The sequence below is a fragment of the Falco rusticolus genome, chromosome Z, assembly GCF_015220075.1.
Source record: "Falco rusticolus isolate bFalRus1 chromosome Z, bFalRus1.pri, whole genome shotgun sequence".
NCBI classification, from domain to species: domain Eukaryota; kingdom Metazoa; phylum Chordata; class Aves; order Falconiformes; family Falconidae; genus Falco; species Falco rusticolus.
In genome coordinates, this window is record NC_051210.1 from 59537989 (window position 1) to 59551423 (window position 13435).

At 40.2% G+C, this 13435-nt stretch overlaps 1 protein-coding gene across 1 annotated transcript in view; it reads right to left on the minus strand.

Moving 5' to 3' along the window:
- DMGDH (dimethylglycine dehydrogenase) overlaps window positions 1-12869 on the minus strand; it is a 45637-nt gene extending 32768 nt beyond the window's left edge. Inside the window, exons 1-5 of the mRNA XM_037372779.1 lie at window positions 12733-12869; window positions 10853-11018; window positions 3793-3891; window positions 2348-2512; window positions 1688-1892 (exon numbers count right to left, since the gene is read on the minus strand). Coding sequence (XP_037228676.1) covers window positions 1688-1892; window positions 2348-2512; window positions 3793-3891; window positions 10853-11018; window positions 12733-12854 — 757 coding nt within the window. The 5' untranslated portion in view covers window positions 12855-12869. The remainder of the gene's footprint in view (window positions 1-1687; window positions 1893-2347; window positions 2513-3792; window positions 3892-10852; window positions 11019-12732) is intronic.
- Window positions 12870-13435: the final 566 nt, after the last annotated feature.

Here is a 13435-nt window from a genome sequence, read left to right on the forward strand (position 1 = left end):
ATACCTGTCTTTCCTTTCTGCTCTCTCAAACTCTTCTTACTCCAGTCCTAACGTCATTCTTCTGCTATTTTACCTCTGTCTGCAAGCCAGTCTCTCTCATTTGCAAATCCTGTCCTACTCCTTCTCTTCCTTCCAATGTACTCCCACCTACATCTCCCTTGCTACTCCGCCAGTCTTTCATGCAGTTTCACACACAACCATTCCCCAAGTATCCTTCCTCAATCTTTTTGTCCAAGAAGCTCCAGCTCCAGTTCCCTTAATGAAACACGTCAGATCCCTTTCCACTATCTTTCTCCATGGTGGCATCCCCACTGTTGCCATCCTCACAGTTGCTCCTAGTTTCAGGTTCCTTCTTCAGCAAGTCCTCTAGCACATAAGCATTCCACTTGCTGTCAGTGCTCCCAACCACCTCCAGGAACCTTTCCCAGGCATTTCACTGTCGCAGTCTATTCCTCTTCTAGTCCAACTTACTATAAATCCAATTGTCAGTCATGGTTATTCTACCCACCAACAAGAAGAGTCCCTGTCTTGCTCAACTTCTTCATGTTGTCTGTTTTGCACTAGAAACAGATTTTTTTTCTTGTCCACTGCACAAATGTAGAAAGGAATTATAGAGACGTATCCTTGGCTCTCAGTTCACTTGTCCCATCTGAGCAAGAAGAGAAAGTCCACTTGAGCCATCATAGCTTCCTACTGAAGCCTGATTATTCGTTCACTGAGATGGGATGTGTGAAAGACTCATGCCCTAAAAATGCAGGTATGAGTCAGTTTGAGACAACAGCCTGCAAAAATGTCATTCAAATGGTAAATATTGAGCATGTTTTCAAACAACTGAAAGAAGAAAGTCTTCTACTATGAAGTAGAAGGCACGCTTCACATAGGAGATGCCAACAGTTTGACCAGTAATATATTTTTCTATAACTTGTATAAAGCAGCATAAAACTAAGTGAATTGCATACAGGTTTTTAGATCTATCAGCTTGTTTAGGGAAACAAACACAAATCCAAAGGACTCTTGCCCAAAAGTTCTTTGAAGCAGAAACATCAGTTTGGCTTCTTTAACACAATGAAGAATAAAATTTACATATGTAAAAACAAGTCCTTTGATTCAGGAAATTTTCGTTACATGAAAAAAATATATTGTTCATCCAAGTGCATGTTTAAAATACTGCTCAAAGGGCAATAAACATCTTCTGTTTCAAGGATATGTGGATAGAGTTAAATCTTAGAGAAAGACAATACTGAAATAGACAGGGCTATCTCACTTGCTGCAAATCCTCAGTCTCGTTGAAAAAAACAGTGAAGACATTTATACTTCGTTTTTACACGTAATCTCCATTCCTAAGTAGCTTTCGTAAGATTTAGAGGACAATATGCATGGACAGTAGCCTCTCTTCTACACAACGTACTGTAGACCAGTAAAGGTCTCTTCTGCTATTAAAATCTAACAAGACAGCCTGACTAGTAACTACTGGAGACAAGCCAGAAAGAAGTATTTTTGATGCCTAAGCAAGGACAATTTAACGTAAGAGCTAAATTTTCCCAATACTGTAAAGTAGTATGTGCAAAGTACATTTTATCACAAACCAAGTGAATATTCAAAAATATACTATTTACCCCTCTAATCCACACCATGTCAGCTAGTTTGTAAATCTGAAGACTATACAAATGCTTACATTAAATCCTACCTGCAGTATTCACAATTCTCTTTGCTTGAATTATTCCAAGTGGAGTTTCAACTTCCCATGTCCCATCTGATCGGGAGTTCAGATTAGTCACTTGGACTGGGTAATTTAATTGGGCACCGTATTTTCTGGCTCCTGCAGCTAAGGCCATAGTGAGAGAATAGGGATCAATATGACCATCTCCAGGGTTATATAGGCCAGCTAAAACCTAAGTGGAGGTAAAATATCACAAAATGAAATAAATTAATATTTATCAAAAGTAATGATTTTTTTAAAAAAACACTTCCTTTTTTAAATGCAGTAAACCTTCAGGTAATCAAAAAAAAAAATGTTCAAAATATATAATAATACCAGGGCTACAGCTTTCCAACTTAACAAAGGTCTAAGGAAGTAAAATTGCCCAGTTCTCCCATGCAATGAACAGTTACAAGCTTTAATATTATAATACTATATATATTTTAATGACTAATATGCACATTGGCAAACATTATGCATTAAAATGCACGTGAGTCTGATTTTATATTATAATGCATCTTTTTTTCACTGGAAACCAAGAATTTCTTGTACGATTTGTATAAAGGGAACAGAACTTATGTCTACATATCTGATAGACCAATAGTTAATTGCAATGGAAGTTATTTTTCAAAAAATTAGGTTCTTTACCATATCCATATTCAATAAGGGAAAGAGCTCTTGTACTTTCTCAGGCGTGATTAGGTACTGCTCTGTTGGGTGCCAACCAGCACGAGTCATTTGGTATTTGAATTCATCGACCCTAGTAGGGGTTGAAGCAATTCTGATGCTGCCAGGCTGATGAAACCCCACAGCCTAAAACAAAGAGCAAAAGTGAATTACTGAAAGAGCCTTTTTTTATCTCCATAAATGTATGTTCCTACACTATGGAAGTCTACAGGAATTTTGCCACTAACACCACTGAAAAGAGATTCGAGTAAGTTAGGTGCTCTTGAAGGAACAGGGCTTAGATGTAAACAAGAGAATATAATTTTTTTTAAAAAGTTACCAAATTAACTTCCTAGGTTCATACATGCTATCCTCAAAACAGTTGTAAAACCTTTTCTTGAATGTCATGATACTATTATTTTTATTAAGATTTGATTAATATTTGAATTTATGTGCTCATAACATTTCCAGAAGTAGAACCTGATAAATCTCAAAAATAAATATAAAATAGTTTACATTAAAGTCTATCACCTCCATAATTTTCTATTGAGATGCTGCAGCATATCCGTAACTGACTGAGCACCTTTATTGACACAATGAATAACCACACACCTTTTTTTGTCTTTTTAATAAAGTAGAAGTCTTTACATAGGTGGACACTAAATGCTCATGTTCTGGTATACACTATTTACTTCACATTTTCTATATTACATCAAAGGATATAAATATGGCTGAATAAGTCTTTTAGTGGAACTCACAATGATAACTTGTAGTATCTCATCTAGCTGGGCAGTAGAAAGAATAAAAAAACATTTCATTATATTTATCAAGCTTGCAGACCAGTACAGTGTGGACCGTGCAATTTCTGCTGCAGTCTGAAGCAAGCATGAAACAGTAGATGAAATCTATATGGCTGACTGATGCCAGATAAAAAAGATAACTCCTGTGTTTCTCTGCATACCCATTCCTTAAGTCACTAAATAAAAACACATCTCTGAAAGGGATGGGAAGAATTGCAGCCATCTTCTCAAGTACAGACAGCATCATATCATATGAGTTTTTCAATGGATGTGTTTAAAGCAGGAATGTATCATAATCAATCCATTCATTCCAGATCCTTGATGCTATTTTAATTCCTTACCAAGTAAAGCTGCAGGCTCTCAGCTTGCTGAGCTTCTGAGATGTTTTATGAAAACCATTTTCTTAAACTTTAGAGGGACCTGGGAAACCATCTAAAACACTTAGTGACTAAGCACAAGAGTATAGCATAGGTATGCAGACAGGAGAATGTATTTCAATAAAAAAGGGAGCCTTATGATAGCCATGAACGCAAACATATACAGCTTGACAACTCCACACTTTTTTGTAAGAGTATTGGTAAGGTTAGTATTGATCTGAATTAATACTTTCAAGGTTAAGGAGATTACCTGTCCAGTCTCTTCCTCTAGCTTTTCATAGAGTTTGATGCTGTAGGAATGGATTTTCTTCAGGTTTATTCCAGGATGAAAATAAGTAGTTAAACCAGCCTTAAGTGAGAAATAGGAACATGGAAATATGATTAGAAATGCAGCTTTTTCTTTTCCTCCTTCCAACTGTCATTCAAAAAGGAACTGTCAAGATAGTGTAAAGAAAAGAAACACATGGACAGCACCAACTGCTACAAAATTAAAAATAAAATCCTTTCCCTACTTATGGCATTCTTGTTCTCTGCACACGTGTTTTTCCACCTGTTTTTTCTCATCAAATTTGTCAACCCATGATACTGTTGCAGTTGTTCTCTCCTATGGTTTCTTTTCTTCCTTAAATTATTCAGCTGTTTCAAATCTTTGGAAGAGACACACAACTCCATTCCTGATCAATTAAATCAACTGATTATCTCTATATATCTCGTATCTTTTATAATAAAAGGATCTTTTCCTTCTTGCAAATAGAAATGGGAGAGAAACCAAACCTTGACAAAGACTAGATCTTCACAAGAGTTACTAGTTTACTGGAGTATGAACAGCAGCGCAGTAGAAGTCATAAAGAGCAATTGCTGCTGCATTTTTGAAGTAGCTTAAGAAATTACGTATTTTGCACATCATTTTACCAGGTCTGGCTTTAGAAAGCTGTCAAGACACTTTGGGTTCATGCAAAGGTAAAACCAAGAAGATACTACAGCCTGTTCCATATTTAAGGAAATTGTTCCCCTGCCTACAGTAGAGACAGTTGCATCAATCTAACGACATTCATAACTGCAGACAATAAGCACTTTAAAAAAACAGAATTAAAGTGTTAGTGAAGTTAAGAATATGTCTTTGTATCTCCTGAACTTGACACCTCACTTAAACTCTTCTTCCAAGTGAGACAACAGAAATAGAAAATTATTTTAGCTTTTCAAGATGTGTAACTACACTGATTTAAATTCTTTATTTATATAGTGCATATTTTGCTAACTAAACCAGAACTTATTCATAGATTAAATTTGCTTTCAAGGGAGCTAGACGCCAGAGTACACCTTTGAGTTCATTGCCATTCTGAGAAAAACCCACAGCAGGAAATATAAAGGTGTAAAGTAACACATAGAGTAGATTTTGATAGTTTCTAGGTTGCCTAGTATGCATCTACATTAACTATTCTTGATTTTAAGTTGTCAAATCTGTTCTGTGCTACATATTTTAAAGCTTTAACTTTTAAAGGCAGTGGAATAACAGTATACATATGGATAACAAAAGCAAGATTTAGTGGTCTTTTAAGATGCATTTTAATTCAAACTAATTTAATTATGCTAAGAACCTACTAAATTTTACACTTCTCTGTAATTAGTATCAACATATATTGCATGAATTAAATCACACATCCTTATTTTTTTAAACCATGGTCTCCTCTGACCCATCCTTCTTGGAGCAGCTTCACATTTAAGACCAGACCCCTTTCTTCAGAAACACTTAGCTTCAAATTGCTCTTAACAAATGGCTTACACTCAGATACCATTTCCGTCAAAAAATATAAATCATACTCACTGCCTGAGATGACAGGTACTCAGTATCTTCAGAGCAAAAGCATGATAACTGTCTGCCATTACTTATTGTATGTCTTTATGCTAGCCGAGGTTTTAGAAACTTTTCCTGCCTTTCTTTGTGAGAATTTTATTTTTCTGATACCTTACACGTTTATATATGATAGCCTTGTGTACCACATCACTGAAATGCCAAAATAAACCAATGGAAAAAAGTGAAAAATTAATAATTTACCAGTATTCTATTTTTGAGTTGTTCCTGTATTTTATTAATAAATTTAGGTCTAGTTCCCTAAATATGTTCAGTATTCTTCATTAACTCAACAATCTGAGTTTAAAAAATGATGACACAAATCTGTAGAAGGGAGATAAACCTGCTAATAGCCACACTAAGCACAAAGCAGGCATGTTGCATTCAGAAAGTCCCTGGGCTACATTAAGTCTGGAAAAATATTGCTAATCCTTATTATCACATAGGATCATCATCATACTGGACACTGCTGGAGACTAAGTATTTGACCAAATGCGGTTTCCATCTCATTTGATATATGTTGTAGACACATATATTTTAATTACCTCAGGTGAAAACCAAGGGCTGTTTCACTGCAGAATTTGTAATTAAAAGTTGTTTGTTTCTGAAAATGTAAGTCCTAAGGGCCTTTTTTCTGTGCATAGAGAATAAAGAAATAAATTAGGCATTGGAATGTTTACAGTTCTGTAGCCATGTACGATACCTATAGGTAATTAATTTCTTGTACCTGCAAATTTTGTCATGTCATATTATTTTTACTGTCTTCTTTTATTTATGTAAACATTTTCTGGTCTACTGGGTTTTTTTTTCAAAATTTAGTAATATATTTTCCAGATGTAGGGAAATTCAATTTTCATGGTCACTATTATTAAAGTCATTTTGAACCAAATGAACCACAAATCACTTGCAAGTTAGCTACAAAACCATACACATTCAAGAGCATTTAATTGCAGGAACTAAATAAAAACTTCTCTCTCTGACATTTTTAAGTGAAGAAAAGAATTTTAAACACATTTGATGTCTTTTGGCTTCTGATAATGAATGTTTCTGATTTCAGGAATGCATTTGAGAGACAATTATAACCCGACTGGACTATATAAAAATTAAGATCATAGAATTATAAAATAATGACAATAAAACAAATAGACTGAATGGGACCTCAGGAGGTCTCTATCCAACCCCATACCCAAAGCAGGGTCAGCTACAAGATCAGACCAGGTTGCTCAAAATTTTCTCCAGCTAGGTCCTGAAAATCTCCAAGGACAGAGACTGCACTACTTCCATCACCAAGCATGGAATTTTGCATTTGTCCTTGTTAAATTTAATAAAGTTCCTCTCCTTCAGTCCTGCCTAGGTCACTCAGCAGGCAGCCCTGCCCTTCAGTGTACTAATTGGCCCTCCCAAGTCTGCAAATTTGATTAGCATGTACTTCATCATCTACTCCAGATCATTGATAAAAATATTAAACAAGATGGGTCCCAGCACAGACCACTGTGACACTGCACCCATCTTCAGGCTCTGGGTAGAGTATGACCCCCTTAACCACTACCCTGTGAGCCCAACTATTGGAAGTCTTTTAACTATGTAGTTGTCCAGCCATACAAACCATAACATCTGAAGTGGAATACATGAATATTATGGGAGACAGTGTCTAAAAATTGCTAAAATCTAAGCAAGTGACATCAGCTGTTCTCCCCTTGTGTATAAATTCATTTTATTATAGAAAGCAATCAGGTTTGGTCAGATGTGATTTACACGTGGCAAATCTACGCTGACTGTTCCAAATCACCTTTTTTCTCCCTTATCGGCCCAGATCTGAGACTCGCTTCATGGTTTTCCCCTTTAGCTCCATTGCTCATCCCTTTTGCTTTTGTAAAAGATGCATACGTATGCCCTTCTCCAAACGCTGGACACCTCCACCAATCTCCACAGACTTTCAAAGGTGAGATACACCTGTAGCGTTGCAATGCCATCAGGAGCATTATTGGATGCAGCCCATCTGGTCCAATGTATGTGCATGAGTCAAGCTCTCCCAGTAATCCCTGCTTTTATCGTCATTGACTGCTGGTAGTTCCTCTTCTCCTTGAACCCTGCTCAGAGCACAGATGCCTGAGAAACCTTGTCAATGAACACTCAGGCAAATAAGGCACTGAGTACTTCAGCCTTAGCAGTGTGCACTGTGTCTAAATTACCCACCTCGTTCAGCAACAGTCCCGCAGTTCCCTCGTTTAGCCTTTTGCTGCTAACGCAGTAGAAACTCTTCTTGTTGCCTTTAATGTCCCTTACAAGTCTTAACTCCAGTTGATCTTTGGTTTTCCTAACATCCAATTCACATGCCCAGACAATTTTGCCAAATTGCCCCTTTGTAGCCTTTTTTTGCTTCTACCTCCTGTGTACTGCATTCTTGCTCCAGAGCTCACTCATGAGCTTTCTGTCTGGTCCTGATGGCCTCCCAGTGTATCTACTTGTTTTCCTGAGTTCCAGTGTGAATCATTTTTGTATTTGAAGGAAATTTACTCCAGGTTTTGCTATATTTTTGTAAGACAGAGATTTTGTTATTGTAGGTGAACACAATCTGGGAAAATAATTTTAAGAATGGCCACTTTGCTATGAGAATTGACAGAGATTTTAAAGCATTTTTATAGTTGAAATGTTTATGCATGAGTTTTTTTCTATTGCAATCTGTTTCAGATTTTATACTAATGCCATTAGTAAATTAGCATTCTGGAGGAAATTAGTACGAACACTGTTACACCCTATTCCCCCTTCTTGCAAGTCTGGCCAAGTTGTAACAAGATTTTATTTGTTTTGTGCCGTGCTTTATTAACTGTCAGCAGCAAAATCAATTGCATGTTGCAATCAAAAGTATCACATAACAGAGTATGTTAAACATTTTCTTAGAAAACACCTTTTAAAAAAGTGACAACACAGAAAAATCTATTTGCTGAGTAAATTACATACATGCCTTGTTCAGTCCCTTGAGTTTCAGTGAGACTGCAAATAATCTGACCTGCAGAATAGTACAATTTCAAGAGTTCTTAAAGGCTAGGTCTTGACCTAATCTACACATATATAATAACCACTACTTTGTCATAGTTACATAGGTATAAAAATGAGCAGCACTTGCTCTATTATTTATATCTTCTTAATACTGGTAATATAAAAATGTACACATTTTCTGTGCTGTTTTAATAACACACATGAAAGTCAGCCAAATTTATCTCAGACCTGAGAAGTGGAAGAAAGTTTTGGCAGCAACACCAGCAGGAATATGATCTATATGAAACATGATCCCAAGCTCTGGCAGGACTTAGTGGACTGTGAAAGAGGGAAAATGTGGTACAGCAGAGCAATGTCTGAACCAGACTCTCAACATTTGTGACTGCAAGCAATATACTATGTGCCATTTCACGAGCTAACAATATATAATTTTCATCTGTATCTGGTATTGTAACACTGTGAGGAAACCAGTGATACATGTATGGTACCTAGAATAACAATGAACTCACAGTCACCGTTTTGACCTTATCATCTGAAACAGATTTATCAACTTCTTCATCTTCAGGCACAGCACTCTAATACTGAGTTAAATGAAAACAGACAGTATCCCATGTAGTTTACCTAACAGTTACTCATTTCAACCTCTCCCATAACTAGGTGTCTTGACACGTTAATCGCATCAAATCCTGTTGCACAGGTGCCACAAGGCAGCCCTCTCCATAGCAGCAGTACTGACATTTTCTCTGCTGTGCTTCAGGTCCCTCCCTACCTTTGAAACAGAGTTCTTCACTCATTGCTCCATTACTGCATTCACTAAGAAGTGAGGGCAAAAATACTGAAGGAGAGGTTGCTTTACATAGTTATAAGCAATAAGCTAGAGACAGCGAGTATAACCAGAACAAAGGAAAGATTTAGTAACCACCCTCCATTCATGATTTTGGTTTCTTATTCAATTAGGGTATTTTTATTATTTTTTGAACACATATTGTTCTGTATATGCACTGGGTAGATAGAATTCAGTCTGTGCTTCACTCGTGTACTTAGGTCAAAGTACTTCTTTGAGCATTTCTTAGTTATGTTTCAATACACAAGACGCATGATCTGACACTTTGCGTGGTGGTGCTCTGTTCGCTGAACTGCATCAGCTGTGGTATGACTGTCTAACAGAGATGTAATTACTGAATCTTGTTTTTCCTAACTCTATACAATGTATTTTCTTTTGCTTTGTTTGCTGAAAGCTGAGTAAAATGAAGTATAAACCCACTTATACATTTCAAGCTGTGATTTTTTTAATTTCATTTTTTACTTCTGTTCTCTTACAAGGCCACAAACATACAAAACACCTGCACTAAGATGAAGTATTTCAAACTTCAGACTTCCTCCCCTGAGAGAAGTATGAGAATACAAATAAAATACAATCCGAGTCATTCTCCTTAATTTGTTCCTGAAAGACACTCAGATAATACAGTTACAAGTACTGCATAAATGTTCTATTGTATTAACAGAGCAATTCTATGACAGCAAATTGCTAAGTTTTTACTCTTCCATAGTGCTACACAGAGCGATAACATACTCCCAATTTCATCTAAGCGTAGCTGGAAATGAATGGAAAAAGCATCTGTTATTGTGACAAGCTTTATTTAATTTCATTACACTATCTACTCCAGACACTGACATAGAAAATATGTCAATTACATACATGCATGTCATGCACCAATATGTCCATGTGATTAGCATTATTACAGGAGGTGTCCCCACCCCACCTTTATCACACGTATGTCTTTTTAGTTGTTTTCCTTACGAGTACAGACAAACATTCAGCCTTAAAAAAACACCCAGAGTGTACTGTTACTAGCTTTGCTCCTCCAAGATTTTGTGTAAGGTCAGCAGTGGCAGGAAAGAAGGCTCTTGTCTCTACTAAGAATAAGTTTCTGGGACAGTGATATTCTCTGAGAACTGGACACTGAAGCTGCTTTTTAATCACCTCTTTTTCAGGATGGCACATACATAAAAAATAATTACACATACAACAATGCCAAAATTCACATTTCTGGTTTATATATGCCAATGCAACTACCTCCAATGATAAAGTCTGCAGTATAAATTAAATTACCTTAAAAATAAAACCTGAAATTTAAAAAGTCTAAGTTAAAATAAAGTTTAAAGTCCAAATCTGGTCAACAAAAATCTATAACCATACTAACGGTTACCTTCCAGTAATTTCAAAATACAGGATTTGTCCCAATTTTTACAAATGAGAAAAGTGTACTATGGACAGCTGAACCAACTTTTCAAAACTCATACAGCCAATCTATAATTCAGTGCTGAAGTCTGTATCTATAAAATAACCAAGATAATTGATCTCTGGAAAGCCAGGGAATATAAAGTAATGAAACTTCCACTACCATTAGATATATAAACTGCTGTTAATCTGAGAGATTAACAAAACATGTCTTACTGCATGCCAAGTAGATCCTGCAGTGAGCTCAGTTTTTTCTAGCAGAACAACATCCTTCAAGCCAGCCTTAGCCAAGTGATAGGCTAGACTCACACCAACACAACCACCTCCGATGATCACTGTATCTGCTCTATCCTTCCCCAAGGAAGGAGATCGGGTTTCTTTCCTGGGGAAAAAAAATAAAAAATAAAATTACAGACAGTTACAAAAAGACAATTGCACTTTTGTCCATTTCTTTTGTTCACTGCTCCAATCATAGTATAACTTGATGTCTCCTTGGGAGTCTAGACACACCTGACTTAAAACCTAACGTGTTCATGCTTACCTTCTTGTAAAGTAAATGTAAAGGGTCATATACATAAACAATAGTAATACAAAAAGCAAAGCAAGTTTGCCTGCACTCACAATATTAAATCATTGTTATTTGTCCAACATACCCTTACATGTAGATCCTATTTCTCAATAAGAAACTGTACCCCCAAAATGACAGTGTCAAAACCTGACTTTTCAAAGGTGCTATAGTATATGGAACAGAAAGAATAAGTCTTTAAAAAATGTCAATGTAGTAAGGTTCCTTAATAAATTTTTAAAGCCAATGCCAGCAGACTGCATCAGTGTGTGCATTCATAAACAATGAAACAATATTTATTTTCATGTTCTGTCTATTTTGACATATTCTACTTTGCTGAAGTCAAAACCTTATAGGAACAGGTATCTGTCAATGGCTCACACCTGCTACCACACCACACTGCACCTTCACAACCACTTTAAGCCAGCATAAACCAGAGCTGCTGCCATAGGCAGCCCCATTCTCCTTCATCTCATCTGATCCTCCTCTCTACACCCCATCCATAAAACAGCCAAGTGGCAAGCCAGATCAGGAAATCTATCCCAATTTTTAAAAAAAGGCCATTGTTTTTGATGTGAGACAAGGTAGGACCTCTCAATACAGTAGCAGTGCAGATTACCGTGAAACCACAGTATCTGTCTCTTCAGGATAGTTAATTAATACTCAGTTTTCTCTCTCCCCTCCTTGTACATTGCTTTTGCAACTTCCCTGGCTTTCTAATGTGTAACTAGTCTTCCACCCATCCTCCACTTTAGGAATAAAGGCTATTAGTTGTATGTATTATGCATGGAGATCTTATAAAATACTACTTTTTAAACACAAGTGCAGGAGGAATATATGCACCATGCTTATTCGCGATGTGGCAATGACTGAGAAGTAAAACAAATGGGAGCACTGGACACCACAGGTTTTCTGTATCCAGCACACCACACGCATGCGCGAGTTCTTTTTTGAGATTACCTATTAATTTTTGCAACTTAACAGTAAGCTGTTTAACAGCCAGATGTGAGACAGACACCTACACCGGCTCCTCTACTGAATTCTGAGGCACACAGTAACCAAGGTCAAGCGCAGAGGCTTTCCTCATGCTTTTGCGCTGTGAGTTTGAGATTTCCTCACTGGACTTTCCACCCTTGTCAAACCTTTCCTTCCAAACGCGGGAGCCCAGCAGGAATCCCGGGGGTACCTTCCCGATGAACTACGCGGTTCACCCCGATGTCTGCCCGTGCCAGCTCACACCGGCAATGCGTTGCTCACCGAGCGGCCCGGCAGACGAGGTGGGTTCTCCCCAGACCGGCTCCGCGCTCACCCGGGGCCGGCGCTGGGTCACACTCCGCAACGCGGGGCGCGGCGGAAGATGCGCCCCGGCCCCAGAGGGCGCGGCCCGGTGGTCTCGGCCTGCCGCCGGTGGCGCACCCGGGGCGCGCCCGCCGCCCCACACAGCCCCCGCCGGCAGCGCTACCGGCAGGTTACTCTGCCCGCGCCTCCCCGCCGCCCCCCGCCCTCCCGGCACAGCCCGGCCCGCACTCACCGCCCCTGGGCGCCCGCGCCGCCGCCGAGGGGCCGCAGGGCAGCCGCCGCCGGGGGGTCGGGCCGGCCGCCGCCGCGGGGGGGGCGCAGCCGCCGCAGGGCGCCCCGCAGCACCGCGCTCATCCCGCACACAGCCCGCCCGCAGCAGGGATGCGCAGCGCTGGCGCCGCGCCTCGCCCGACGGCGCCCCGGCCCGTCCCTGCCCCCGCCCCGGCCAGCCCTCGCGGAGGGAGGGCGCCGGCCCGCCCCTGGGCTGAGGCGGGGGCGGCCGGGGGGCGCGGAGCGGCCCCGGGCCGTGCCGGGGCGCCCGGCGGGGTCGGGGGCCGGGCCGCCCGGGGGTGTCGCCCACAGCGCTGCCCACTGCGGCCCGCCTCCTCCCCGGGCTATAAAGTGCGGCCCGAGGGCTCGGCGGGTGTCGAGCGTCGTGCGGAGCCGTCGGGGAGGGGGCGGGCAGCCGGCGTCCCTGAGCGAGGAAGATGCTGCCGATCGGGAAGACCACGAAACAGGGGAAACGGGTAACTGACTCTCCCACCTCCCTCCCCCGCTCAGCCCCGGCGCTCTGCTCCCCGCGGGTCCGTCCCGCTCCGCAGGCCGGGCAGGGGCGCCGGGAGACGTGCCCCGGCCGCGGCGGCACCGGGCGGCAGAGGTGAGCGGCCCCGCGGCGGCACGGGCAGGGCTCGGCTCCGGGCCGCCGGTTCGGTCCG